The sequence below is a fragment of the Cucumis sativus genome, chromosome 2 (assembly GCF_000004075.3).
Source record: "Cucumis sativus cultivar 9930 chromosome 2, Cucumber_9930_V3, whole genome shotgun sequence".
NCBI classification, from domain to species: Eukaryota; Viridiplantae; Streptophyta; class Magnoliopsida; order Cucurbitales; family Cucurbitaceae; genus Cucumis; species Cucumis sativus.
Window position 1 is genome coordinate 15,434,496 of NC_026656.2, and position 14,325 is coordinate 15,448,820.

Sequence of the window (14,325 nt, forward strand, 5' to 3'; positions counted from 1 at the left end):
AAGCATGACACCTTTTGTTTATTTTTTTTATTCTATACAAAATTTCTAACAACATTTATATATAACCAAATATTACAATATATTTAATATATTAAACTACTATTTATCTTTATTATAATATAAATAAACACATAATTTATTTTAGGCTATCATGGTTGTGTACTAAGAACCAACGTTCATTGGGTTTAAGTTCCTCACGTTCCAATTTGTATTAAAAAAATTAATGAAAATTTTTTATTACATCATTTTTTTAAAATATATTTTTCTTAATATTTTTGAAAACTATTTCATTTATTATTTGAAAGTAAGCTAAATTTGAAATGTATGCATATTAAATATGAGTGGAATTTTAGACAGGGAGAGAGAGGACATCATTTAAAAAGTACTAATTAATTTCTTTGATAGCCTTGTTATTATTATTTTCTAAAACAGTTTGATAGCGTTATTATTATTTTTATAGTCGGAATTCTGGTTGTAGTAAAAGAACAAAATTGTCATTAAAATTAAAAAAAAAAAGAGGGAGGGGGGCAAGATGGTAATTATGTAAAAAGAAGCCGTGGGCTTTTGTTTGCTTATTTGAAAAAGTGGGATTATGAGACGTGGCAAGTTTAGAGTGGTGTTAATATGGAGTGATAGCGTGATAGATGTTGTAGAAGAAACCTAATGGTGTAAAAATGGAAGCCGCTATTCACGGGCATCTTTCAACCTTTCTCATCATTTCTTTTTCATTCTATTTTCTTTATTTTATTATGTTTTCTCTTAAATTAATAAAAAAAATAAAATTTATTTATTTTAATTTGAGAATGTATGATGATAAATAATTTTAATTGGAAAAGGAACGAAACCTTTTGAATTTATTAAAAACGCAAACAAATACTAAATAAGAGAATATCATAGTTATATATATAAAAAAAAAAAATGCAACATCTCCATTATTATGAAACATTTTAAATGAAGCTAAAAGTAAAATTATGCAACATTAATGTAAATTATCTCAACTTCAAATGACATTTGAACCAATGTTTGATTTTAGAATTAATATTATATATATTTTTAAATAGAAAATTTAATTTGATTTATAGTTCCAAGAGATGCCTTCCTAAAATGATTGTTTATTTACTTGTACCAATTGAAGCCCTAGTTTTAATTTAAATTTACTATCAAACAAATAATTAGGATCAGAACACATTTCAAGTAAAAATAAAAATGTACTTTTCCATTATTTTTCTTTCAAATGTACAAAAGTCTACTTTTTTGGTGCCATATGTCTATAACTAGTAAAGGTAAATAAAATATAAAAAAAAAAGGAAAAAAATATTAAAATTTGTTTGAAAATTTTGTGTAATTTCATTTATGAATATGTTTACATACAAAATTAGTTATTTGCAAAAGAAATTGATTTCGTCTTCTAAAATGTTAAAAGTTTTTTTTTTCAATAACAAAAGATAGTCCATTAATAATTAACATAGGACTAAAAGAATGAACTATGGTAATATTTTGATATTTTTTATTCTCATGTATAAAAATTTGAAAAGTGAGGATATAAAGAGTTATGAAAAATGGTATTTTGATATAGTTTCTACCTAATACCTTCTCTCATTCTTTTAAATTTGAATCCATCTAATTGTACGTTGTTTTAAGCTTTTCAGTTGAAGTTACTATTTTTTATCAAACCTAGATTAACCCTTTGATTATATATTTTCTAATAGAATTAGATGAATTAGAGAGAAAAATGAAAAACAAAAAACCACAGCCAATGTTTTATTAGTTATGTTTTGCAATATTCATCATGAACTTATATAACCTTGCAATTTAGTACAATTTAATTGAAGCTTTTCTGTGGTTGTCTTACCAATCAATCCATTGGCTGAGTTGACACCCGAGTTAAGGGCGACATCGGTAGATGACTCGGAATTTTCATTCCCAATTCCCTTTTCAAATTCTATAACCTTCGTCACCACGAACAATTTGCAATAGATACGAAACCAAGATCAGGGTCTTCTTAATTTTCCTTCTATCTTTCTTTTTCCCCTTCATTGGACGCGCCATCAATTCTACATTGGATTGCAGCATTTGGGTATTAAATTTTGATCTGTTTTTACGGGATGTCATGTTCGATTTCATTGTGATTCATTCAATTCCATTTCTGTCGCATGTTTTCGTATCTCTTTGGTAATGGTGCATGCTGTTTTGCATTTGTTGAATCAGCTGACATTTGGGTTTTCTTTTTCTTTGATTAGGTACGTGAATCGGGTAGCGATCTTGTTTTTAAAAATTGTTGATTGGGTTGGAGCCATTGGAGGACGGATTTGATGGATTCGACGTCAAACCAAACCGAGTTTGATTACTTGTTCAAGTTGTTGATGATTGGGGACTCTGGGGTTGGAAAAAGTAGTCTGCTTTTAAGTTTCACTTCCGATAACTTTGAAGATCTCTCACCGACGATCGGTTAGTTTTGCTATACGGATCAGATTTGAAGTATTAGTTTGGAATTTCCTTTTTTGCTTTTGTGGGATCTTGCGCATTCTTTTTGAAAATGAGCTTAGACAAATCGGTTTTGTTGTTTGCTGCGGAATATTGGTTCATCATTTTAAAGAAACATGTGGAAAGACAATGATATACTTTTGCTGAATATTGGTTCATCATTTTCACTTTCACCTTCACCTTCTGCATGGGATTGAGATGAGATTGAGGGCAAAAAATTAAATGAAAGGGAAAGTTGAGAGGACCAAGATTGAGAGAGGCAATTAATCTTAACCGTATTTCATCAAGAGAAGAATGAAGCTCTTAGATAATCAGGTCAGGTGTCATTTTTTTAGGACAGTGTAAGGAACTTAGCTATAATCGTATCTGAGAAACTAAAATGAGAAGTCATGAAAGAGGTAATTTGTGCATTAATTTCTAATGGAAAATACTATATTTCAATGTAAATATGTATTGTATACTTTCAGGTATACAATGAAAAGTTCATTTTCTTTGTAATATTATATATATATACACACACTGTATACTTTCTACCCGCTCTATTATCACTGGTCATCTATACTTTTGCATTCTGTTCAGTACTTACTGACCCTGTGTAAATCTAGGCATATGCTCATCGTCCTACTGTGGGGCTATTAGTAGAATAGATTTCCTTTTACCTGTGTAAGTTTGGTTGAATTTCAAACCGCATAGCTGAAATTTTGGATGTTCTCTTTCTTATTAAAACATTATTAACAAAATTGAGAATTTAAAATGATTTTGATTATAAATCCTACGTCTGCATGTTTAATTGTGCTGGTTTGCTTGTTTAAAATGGAAAACGGCACAAGCCTTGCTAACTTCTTAATTTGCCTTGCAATGGCATGTAACCATCAATAGACTAGAAATGACTTTTAATTAATTGGTTGTTTTTGTGCGCAGGTGTGGATTTTAAGGTAAAGTATGTTACTGCTGGTGGTAAAAAGCTGAAGCTTGCAATTTGGGATACTGGTAATTAAGCTTCTCCACACACATAAATAGGCTTCTTCTTCCTCCATTTTTATTTTTGAGAGGGCGTCTATTCTATTTTCCACACATGCAAGATGTATGCTTTGGCAGAGAAGCACCAAACGGCTAAGTTAGATAATTAATTTACAAAAAGATATTGCTTAGCTAATTATATAAGCAGCTGGACGGTATACTAAATTATAAATACATTGAGGCTTGGCCATTTGCGTAGCTTGTCCTTTGTTCACCAGCTCAAAGTTGACTTTTCCTTCATGGTCCGGCAATCTATGCAGTAATCCTCGATTCGGCACAGTTTTCTCCTGTTTTGAATGTAGAAGCTAGAAAATTTTGTTACCAAATCTTTGAGGCATTAAATAAATGGATGAGAAGACAATAAATTTAACCAATTGACAAATAGATCTGGAAGGTGAAAACGGATGCTAACTGTTGACCATAAGTGTGCCTGGATGATGGTTCTGCTGTGCAGAAAAATGCAACATGAATGAACTTTTCACGTTCATGTATAGAACTTTGTTGAACCTGCAGCCGGCTAGAGCTTTTTCATCAAGATTAGAAACTTGTTCATATTTGTGTTTGAATTAAATTTGGATCTTGACCTAACAGACTAAGAAATTGCTCAAAGGATTGTACATGCTTATTCTAATTCTTAACTGTTATCCAGTGGTCCTAGTGCTGTGAATTATAAAGATAATATAGTTGTTCTTGTTGATTAGCCATGATGTATTTGATGGTACTAGGGTATTACTTCCTATATTTTCTTGTAATGAATCTGTATGAAAGAAATCTGGTTTACCACATCTCCAAACTATGCATCTTGTAGAATCTAACTCAATGTTCAATCGTACAGCTGGGCAGGAGAGATTCAGAACACTGACTAGTTCATACTACAGAGGTGCTCAAGGGATCATTATGGGTGCGTTCTACTCCCTTCTTTATTTGATTGTTTTAAAGAGAAGAAATTCTTTGCTTGGCATAAATGTTAAATTTCTCAGCTGTGTTTAGTTTAAACGCATTCATGATTTTATCAAATGATAAGTTGTTCATTTGTTTGGCCGTCCAATATTATTCTATTGCCTTTTGTATTATGTTATCTTGATTATGACATCAAATATTAACTGTCAGTTTATGATGTAACGAGGAGAGACACGTTTACAAACCTTTCTGAGGTATGGGCAAAGGAAATAGATCTATATTCAACCAATCAAGATTGCATCAAGATGCTTGTTGGAAACAAAGTTGATAAGGTAAGCGTCTTCAACTTCCATTTGAAATTTTCCATTCACCTGAATTTGGTTACTCTAACATTTGTATAGATGTCGATTAATTGTTCAAGTGTATGGTGAACTGAAATTCATATTCCAAAGAGTTTTCAGGTTAATTACCAATAACATATTGATAATTTAAGAACCGATTAAATGAGTTATGAATATCAAAGCTTTTTCCGTATGAGTTTGTTAGGTATTCAAGCTGTTATTTACTACTATTATTAGAAAGCTTAGAAGATGGCCTAATGGTAAAAACGGAGACATAGTCTGAATAACTAACTAAGAGGTCATGGGTTCAATACATGGTGGAATTAATTTCCTACATGTTATCTTGACACCCAGATGTTGTAGGGTCAGGCGGGTTGTTCCGTGAGAATAGTCGAGGTGCTCGTAAGCTTTCCCGGACACTCACGGTTATAAGAAAAAGAATTAGAAAGCTTAGAAGAGTGTTGAAACACTGTACAAATGAAATCTAACTTCTAGGTCTGGCTCATCTCCACGCACAAAGCCTATCCTAAATTATGACTCAAGAAACCAAACTTCCAATAGGAAGAACATAAAAACAAAAAGGCATGTGCGAAATACACTAAATGTGAAGTTCAGGTTTTTGAGATTCTTTTAAATTTCTTATGATAATGTTTTTCATTGTCTGCATCTAACTTACTTTTTATCTGGAATTTTATTCTTCAGGAAAGTTATAGGACAGTAACCAAGAAAGAGGGAATTGACATGGCTAGGGAATATGGTTGTCTTTTTACAGAATGCAGTGCCAAAACTCGGGTTAATGTACAGCAGTGCTTTGAAGAACTTGTTTTAAAGGTAGCAATTTCAGTTTAGTATTACTGTTGGTTCATTTATTGGTCAAGGGATTGATATTGATTGGTGAGTAGCAGGAACATGGTGTTTCCCTGTTGTAATTGTAACAGTCACATTTCTGATATTTTTTAAAAGATAAAAGCAATCACATTCCTGGTATATTCATAAATAGGTTAAGGCAGTGAAAAATTTTGAACCCTCTTGAATAGTCATATTTTAACGGCTAAAATTTTCCTCTTCCTTTTTCCCATTTTAAGATTTAGAAATATCCTGCAAACTCACTGAATGTTGCTTGGACGATTAAAACATGATGATAACGATTCTTATATACAGATTCTTGATACGCCCAGCCTTTTGTCTGAAGGCTCTAAAGGAGTGAGAAGGAACATCTTCAAGGAAAAACCTCCACAGTCTGATGCATCCACGAGCAGTTGTTGCTGAAATTGATTCATTGTCTCTAACTACATTTGCTGGTTGTTTCTACATTGTTGTAAAACTACAGTAGAGGAGCATGGTGTTATAGCTTTTATTTGTCTCACTCTCACAAATTACCTTACAAATTGAAAAGGGTGGTTTTGTCTTCTTGCTGGCTTTCTTGTACAGGGAAAAATTGAAATGGAAATATATGATACATGATTTCAGTCTTTCTTGCTTTAATTTAGTTGCTGTCCTCTGGACTTTTGTTTTGTTTCTATACACTGAGTCATAGATTCAGTACGATTAAAAGATGATTCTTGTTAATGTAAGAGCTGGGGGGAGGGGGGTTGGGAAGAAGTGTCCCACCTGCAAGTGTTTAATTGAAGGGCATATTTGGATGACTTTTAAGGGGTTATAAAAGGGTTCAAGGAAAATCCAAATAGGTCCTCATCCGACTCAAGTGGGGTTGATTTGAAGTCGAGTTGGGCTTTGTGACGGAAAGGAAGAACAACCCCGTTTGGTTGTATATGCATAAATTTAGCGATCTAATAAATAGGATCTTCTTTTACCGGTTACTCGTTTCTTTCACCGGTTCATGGAAGGTAACCGCTAGATTTGTTTTTTAGATGGAGAAATAAAAACCACTTGTTAGGGGCTTCTTTTTATTGAACTTATAAAGTTGGAGAATGGTGTGACTAAAGGTATCAGCTCGGTATGTGTTTGTTACAGTCGAGACGTTAATAAACTTAAATTCTTGAAACGTTGAAGAGGTTCTTTTGATTTCCTTTTATGGAAGGTATATCAAGAATGTAAATATTCTGATTGATTTGTGGAAACCTTTGAGTTCATTATGTATGGTAAACAAAGTGAATGTTGATGGTAGTAGTAAATGAGATCAAAGTTTATGATATGCTTTTCAAGAGAAGAATGATGGTAGTAGTGACCAAGAAAGATCAAAGTTTATTTCTCTCGTTGATGCCGTATAAAAAACATTGTAAAAGTAGTATGCTCCAAAATTGGAAAATATAAGAGTTCTATAAAATGTTCTTGGCCAAGAAAATGTGAATAAAAAATTCAATTAAATCGAAACAGTCCTTAAATCTATCAAAATGTGAAAAATTCTCAATCTCTCACAAGTATTGAAAACTCAAGGTTTTAATTGATGTTGGTTAGGTTCCTAATAGTAAATACTCTAGGACTCCGATGTACATCTTTATGATTATGTTGTGTTTAAGGAAGAGATTGAAAGACACATACAAAATGTATCACCAACAAGGATCATCTAATCCAATATGAGCCCTTACTTCAACCTAGTGTTGTTAGTCAAGAAAAAAAGACATGATTTGACGTTTTTGTGTTATTATAGAGCTTTGAAGGAAGCCATTGTTCCACGTAGATTTTCAATCCTTGTCATTGAGAATTGCTAGATGTTACATAAGTCTTTCATGTATTATATGTTAGACCACAAATTTGACTATTTACATCCATAGAGGTTACTATAAATTTCTTGTGATGCGTTTGAGTTAAAAAAGAACACTTCAACCACTTTTTAATCTACGATGAATCAAAGTATTTATACATGTTATGTTTTTGATAAAACGTCTTATAGTTTTGTTTGAAGATATATTGATGTATAGCCTCAACTTGAGACCCACGTAATATCCTCGGCCACAATTTTCTATTAGCAAACATGAAAGAAATGCAAGTGTGAGGAAAGTTGTGTGTGGATCTAACTATTCATAAATGGTTTGTGAAAGCATTGGACGTGGAAACCATTAAAAAAAGGTCAAAGAAGATGAATATCTGTGTAAGATTTGAGTGGAGTGGCACGATGATTCTCAATCCCAACTTTTTTTTACTTTTTTTTATTTGTCTTTGACACTTTTCTCCCTAATTCTTCCCAATTTTGGAGCAATCTAGCTTAATCTAGCTTAATCTTTTGAAGATATTTGAATCAAGAATGATGTTGCGAATTTCAAAAAATGATAAAATTTAGATAGTTGTAAACTCTAAGCTATGAGTATATAATGTGAGAAGTTGACAAGACATAAAATTGATATATTTTAGTCACGGACTCAATAACTCTTTAGACCAAACAAGGAGTGTAGCTCACAAGTCGAATCTTTCTAATTCTCTCCTCTTCATACCTTAACTTTTTGGCCTAAACACCTCGGTAAGTGCTTGCATATGTATCGCTTTATTTCTATGTCACATATTAGACTCTTTCGACCACTACCCATTAGTCCATAACTAATTTGAAATGATATCTTTTAAGGATTTCATTGACATGGGCTCCATAGACACATCACACAAATGGAAAGGCTAATTCTATGTCTAAGACAAGGTGGCTCTCACCACCCGGGTATTGTTAAGCTCTACTAGAAAATAAGATGTGATTTGAATTTAAATCAAAGTTGAAAGAGATTGTTACCTTCCCAAATTGGTAGAAATTTTGGTTGTATTTTGTTTGAAGGTGATCAAAATATCAAAAAAGAACCTTAGATGTTCATTCCTCAAGTGCTCATAAATTACATTGATTCATCTTACATATTACACTTAGAAACAGGTCATAATAGCATTTAAATCTAAATAAACATAGGGAAGTAAGAAGAATAAAAGTTCGAAAATGAGAAAAAAAGAAATACACAATTTGATTCCAAAATTATATCTAAAGTATAAGCAATTTAGTATGGAAAATATGAAAATAAGGCTGAAGTTTTGCCACCAAAACAAACCAACAGCCATGGGTTCTACAACTGCAAGACTGCTGATTCCTCATCTTCTTCTTCCCTCTTCTTCTTCTTCTTCTCACAATCCATCAACAAACACTCGCACCAAATCTTCAAAACCCCTTTCATTTCCCAACCATAATTCATTACCAACCAGGCGTTTGTTGCTTTTCTCCCTCCCCATAGCCACTGCCTTTCTTCTCCCAATTCCGGGCAATCCAATTCAACCCAGTTCTTCCTTTGCTGTGGAGAGCTTTGACCCTGTCAGCCGTTCCGAGAAAGATGCCAGTGCCGCCATTTCACGAAGAGTATCTGAAGCTGTGGAGCTTCTCGATAAAGGCAGGGAGTTGCAAGCTCTTGGTGATTTCAATCAAGCTCTTCTCTACTTCACTCAGGTTTGTACTAATTTTGCATCTTCGAATTCGTAGATTTAACGTCGAGTCCCCAATAATTTAAACAATGATAAGTTATAGAATTGTTGAGGATTGATGCTTAGCTGAATTTTTCCATTCTTTAGAGTCAACTAAGTTTTAGATGTAAAGTTCTTGTGATGGACATCGTGTTATCAGATAGCAATGGCTTTTTTCCAAAAACAAATTAACAGGAAAATTTTCAGAAAAATTAATATGCTCTGGAGTGTTGTTAGTTTATGTTATTGTATCTATAAATCTAAAATGTATGTTGGACAAAGCATATCAACAAAAAGAAACCTTTTAGGAAATCCTGCATGCAGGATCTGGTGCATAAAAGTAAGGCATATTATCCACAAATGATTTACTTATCTGACTTTATGGATAATTCCCCAATATATTTTGGCGACCCATTGGGATGTTATTAGTCTTTTCCACCCACATTTGGTGTGATTATGCGATTTACCTAGTTGGAATTTTCAAGTCTTAAGCATACTGATGGGTTTTCAGCTGAATGGATTAAACCATTTCTTACAAAATGTCAAAATCGTGAAGATTTGTGGAAAGGGTACTTGTCTTTTTTGTTTTCAGATAAGTTGTATGTAAGGAACTTTCTTGTAAGACATAAGATCCACGTATTTTTTAAGGCAGTTCTATGAATGGAATTTTGGAGGCCCATTTGGGTGTGGTTTGTTAGATCCATATGTTCTAATCACGAGTGACTTAACTTAACAACACAGTTCTGTCACTATCCAGATAGAAGAATGAGAAAACTATTATGTTTTTCGTTTTTAATCGTGTTTGAGACTAGGATCCGCGGTGGATCATTATATTACTGATCTTCAGAAATATTCACTACTTCAATTTGGATTTGCTGTAGGCTTCAAAACATGCAACATGAAATTACTTTCTGATTTCTAAACACCTGTCTCGCATAGACAAAAATTCTATAGCCTCTAAATACTGAGTGTTCCTGAGGTTCAGGTAGGGGGCGACAAAACTTTGATTATAAACTTTTTTTATTATTTATTTTGCTGAAGAAAACTCAAAACGAAAAGTGTTTAGCATGTGACGAGAAGACTTCAGATTCCTTTCCCTTTGAAGCTCATATTCAATCTGCACTCCTCATTTAATTGAGAGAAATTATTTAACTATTGATTTATTTGTCAAGTCAACGTATTTTGAGTGTTAGTTCTTATTAAAAATTTGATTTTAGTTCTTTTCTAATTTCAGGTAATTGATAAATATAAAGATTTTGCTTTCTCGGATTATGCCCGAGTAGGCAGAGCATTGGCCCTGTACGAGATTGGTGACCGAGAAGAAGCCATTGCAGAGATGGAGGATGTTTCCATATCATTGAAGGGATATCCAGGTACTTGAATAAATTTTGCACAAATTTTGGGTTCTAGACGTACAGATTGAAGAGGGTATCACGTAGATGCAGTGCAACAACAGTTTTAGCTAGAGAAAGAGACTTTAACATACAGTATACAAGTACTTGAGAATATATATATATATATTTAAATGATTCTTCAAACAATTTTCCTGAGGTAAAAGTTTAGTTAAATTATATGTTTAGTTCATAAATTTTGAGGTTTGTGTTCATTTTAGTTCTTTAGCTTTCAATAGTCGGTTAAATTTTAAAATAATTTATTCAAGTAAAGGTCAAAATTGCAACTTGAAAGTGAGAGTTTAAGATGAAAATGGATGCATATTGTTTAGAGTTAAAAGTAGATGGATGATTAAGGCTATGATGGCATAATTGAATCGTGCCAAGGAGCTTGGATGCAACGCAAATAACTATAGATATGGGTCATGGATGTGTTACCAACATAATTAATGCCATTTAAAAAAGAGTCAATAGTATGCACAGGATAATTTTATACATTCATGGGTTTGAGGTATGCAAAAGTTTATTTATTTTTATGTTATATATCTATTTAGGATGCTCAACCAGTGTTTGATACATATCTAACAAATGTGGACTAGTATTTATTTGTACAATTAGTGTCAAATGCATTTATTGTAGTTACAAGAGTTCTATGCTTGTATTCTTTCTCTATCATTTTCTGGTGTGGTTGGATTTTGTAAAACATCATTGAATGTGGATTGAAATTTTGACTGCTCTCTCGAAGCTATGTATAGCAAGCCACCTAGAATCTAAAAGATCATAATGTTTAACAGTAGTACTCGACAGTTGGTGTCTTTTCTCTTACATTATGTGGCCATAATGAATCATGTGTAGTACATAGTACTTACTGGCATTTATGTACCGGTATATTGTTTTGCAGAAGTGCATGCGGCATTGGCTGCAGCTTTATACGTGGATAAGCATGCTGCATTGCTGGCTGAAAATCAATTCACCATTGCAACCTTGCTTGATCCTCACTATGTGGATATCTCGTATGTGAAAGAAACAAAGCACTGGCCTCCTAGTTTGATCAGTTCTTTGCAACATTTCTTAACACTTTCTTAGACATTTGTAATAAAATATATACAGTTTCTGTCATAAAAAACTCAATTCCTTGTTTTGTAAGTGCACAAAATTTAATACACTTTAAACATCCATGTAATTATTAGTAGAAATATAGTTTATGTTTACTCTCTTATCCCCTTTGACTTGTAACATAAATTCATTTCTTCATTTAAACTTACCTGATGCTCATCCTCATTCATGTTCTGAGTCTATTCAATGCACCTTCTTTATTGACGGAGGATACAATGATGGTTTTGCTAGTTTTATACCATTGGATATAAGTAAGTGAAATTACAAAACATTTTTTGTATTGGAATCTTGAATCTATAATTGAGTCAACTTCATTCATATTTGTGTTATTGAACTAATCCTAGAAATTGGACAGAAACTTTGAACACTTGAGCTGGATAATGGATGTATCAGAATTGTCCTTAATTAACCAAGGTTGATTGACCTCTACAAGACAATGGAAGTCACCATTTAGGAAGGCTTTTCTTTCACGCTGAAAAGTCTTTGCTGTGACTCTGCACTCATTTTTGTACTTTTAGTGCTTTCATATTAACTTTTTAAATGGTGAGACCACAATACTTTGTCCTAGAGTAACTATAGGTCTTTAGTGGGTCCTCATATTAATAAAAAAAAAAAAAAATTGCTCTTTTAATGCCATTCTGGTGTTCATAAAATGCTTTCACACATGGAAATTTTCCCACTTCTTCAAGAAAGATCACAGAAAATATTTTGCCACAAGTAACTTCTGGTTTGTATAACCACATCTTTCAAATCAGCCTTCTCTTTCTGATTTTTCAATTATTTATAGTTTTGATGGTTTTTTTGGGCAAGGTAAAGTCCCATCAGAAGTACCTGCCAGTAATTGCAACTATTTTAGAAAGATGCTGGGGATTCAGAATTCTGATGTGCTCTCATTCATTCAAGCTAAATGCCATTGCTGACAGGCAAGCAGTGAAGTGCTTCCAGCAAATTGAGTGGGCCATCAAGCATGTGCTTTGCCCCTGCCTTTCTAAATCATATGCAAATCTCTGCAGTTACTCATACTATTATTAAGTTGTAAAGTATTGAACACTTGTCATGATTATTAATCAGTTGTATCATGACATTTACAGGCTTTCAATTCTGATGCTCATATTGGACATGGGAGGCTTATTTACACATCATCAATGGCTCTGATTGAGCCTCAGGTTCACTTAATCCAATCTGCTTTATTGATTTTCTTTTATCAAATCAAATCATACCAAAATTTGGATTGTGAACATTTGATTAATGAGAAAGCTAGGTATATTATAATTAAAGTTTTTCCAATCTGAATATAATGATACTGAAATGCATTTGCATGTGATTAAAAATCTCCAATGAGTGAATTTTTTCTATACTTGATTGTGTACACTACTAGATATTTCTTCCATAGCCAATCAATTTTGCTGGCTACAATGTAAAGATTCACATTTGAAAGGGAAAAAAAAAGGTCCCAAAAGGGTTGAGGGATAGAATATTATTATCACACATTACATATTCCTTTTGTCCTCAACCCACTTGGATCTAAGAAGCTTGAGTAGGATTCTTGCCTTTGTTTTGGTTTTTGCACAACACTGACTTTGCAGAAGCAGAAGTAATTGACTCAAAACTCCACCTCTAATGGCCTTTTCTCTTGCCTCTACTGAATCATAACATAAAATTATAAGTGAACTAACAGCACTTTCACTGCCTCCGTGATCTGATACTCTAAAAACCATCTTCACAATAACATTTACACCATCTGGAATATTTACCACTTCCTCTTTTGCACTTCTAAATACCAAAAGTTTCTCAATTGCTGCCATTGCTTCTCGTGCAGAGCTTCTTTCTCTTTGTTGAGCATTAGAAATGTATGAAATAAGTCCAGTAACTGCACCTTCCACAACCAAATTGTTGATGTTTTGTTCCAAGTTACTTAGTGAACATATGGCTTTGGTTGCTGCATCAGATGCCTCTGAGTTGTGGTGTAGAAGTTGCACGATTTCTCGTAAAAGCTCGGTTGTGTTTCCGAGTAAAACACTAAGATCTTTAGTCTCAACTGAAGATGAAATTGCCTGAACCAAATGACACAAACTGATCTTGATCATGGAAGTGCCATTACTGAACAAAACCATGAACCGTGATAGTTTTGACTCATCCATTAGCACATTTAGGGACTGTATCTGTTCAAGAGAAACCATAGCAACCATAAAACTAAGCGCTTGCTCTACAAATTCCTGATATTCTTGTGATAGTTTGGTTTCTTCTTGCCCAAAAATCAACTCCAAAAGCACTGACAAGAACCCAATTCGGATCAAACAAGAATTACGAGAAGGAAACTCTTCACATAAAATTCTAACTCTTTGAAGAACTTGTAGCTTGTATTCATAAGAAAACTCATCAGATTCAAGTTTGATTCTCAAAGCAGCCATAGAATCAATAGTAGAAACACATTGAGGGTTTATTTGGTCACTCATCTGAAGCCACTGACAAATCAAATGACGAAGAGTATTATTAGGAACAAAAGAAGGATCATGAAGCTTCTGCATTGTAACAGGACATGTAAGATTCCCTGATGCCAACCATTTCTCAATGCTTGATCTTTCATAAGTTTGTCCTGTGCAAAGAGTGACAGGATCCTTAAACAAATCAAGACTTATTGGACATCTAAACAAGTGAGGGATGGTCTCATGATCATCAGCTTCTTTCAT

The 14,325-nt window shown here is 33.1% G+C and overlaps 3 protein-coding genes across 3 annotated transcripts; 2 read left to right on the forward strand and 1 right to left on the reverse strand.

Annotated features, from left to right (window-relative positions):
* The first annotated feature begins 1,809 nt into the window (after positions 1-1,809).
* On the forward strand, positions 1,810-6,230 carry LOC101214506 (ras-related protein RABC1). The gene is made up of 7 exons (XM_004147302.3): positions 1,810-2,077; positions 2,241-2,448; positions 3,406-3,474; positions 4,340-4,405; positions 4,615-4,736; positions 5,448-5,576; positions 5,907-6,230. Exons 2-7 carry the CDS (start codon positions 2,313-2,315, stop codon positions 6,012-6,014), a joined length of 630 nt encoding a protein of 209 aa, XP_004147350.1. The 5' UTR covers positions 1,810-2,077; positions 2,241-2,312; the 3' UTR covers positions 6,015-6,230.
* Positions 6,231-8,505: 2,275 nt separating this feature from the next.
* On the forward strand, positions 8,506-11,741 carry LOC101214268. The gene is made up of 3 exons (XM_004147301.3): positions 8,506-9,114; positions 10,363-10,501; positions 11,421-11,741. Exons 1-3 carry the CDS (start codon positions 8,617-8,619, stop codon positions 11,603-11,605), a joined length of 822 nt encoding a protein of 273 aa, XP_004147349.3. The 5' UTR covers positions 8,506-8,616; the 3' UTR covers positions 11,606-11,741.
* A 1,384-nt stretch (positions 11,742-13,125) lies between these two features.
* LOC101218081 (U-box domain-containing protein 26) lies at positions 13,126-14,325 on the reverse strand. The gene has a single exon (XM_004147316.3). The coding sequence runs from the start codon at positions 14,323-14,325 to the stop codon at positions 13,126-13,128; it is 1,200 nt and encodes a 399-aa protein (XP_004147364.1).

Bases quoted from the DNA above. Each gene is read 5' to 3' on its own strand.
- LOC101218081 (XM_004147316.3), bottom strand. From the start codon at position 14,325: ATGAAAGAAGCTGATGATCATGAGACCATCCCTCACTTGTTTAGATGT.
- LOC101214268 (XM_004147301.3), top strand. From the start codon at position 8,617: ATGAGAAAAAAAGAAATACACAATTTGATTCCAAAATTATATCTAAAG. The intron at 9,115-10,362 runs GTTTGTACTAAT...TTCTAATTTCAG, and splicing joins CTCTTCTCTACTTCACTCAG to GTAATTGATAAATATAAAGA. The intron at 10,502-11,420 runs GTACTTGAATAA...ATTGTTTTGCAG, and splicing joins ATCATTGAAGGGATATCCAG to AAGTGCATGCGGCATTGGCT.
- LOC101214506 (XM_004147302.3), top strand. From the start codon at position 2,313: ATGGATTCGACGTCAAACCAAACCGAGTTTGATTACTTGTTCAAGTTG. The intron at 3,475-4,339 runs GTAATTAAGCTT...TCAATCGTACAG, and splicing joins GCTTGCAATTTGGGATACTG to CTGGGCAGGAGAGATTCAGA. The intron at 4,737-5,447 runs GTAAGCGTCTTC...TTTATTCTTCAG, and splicing joins TTGGAAACAAAGTTGATAAG to GAAAGTTATAGGACAGTAAC.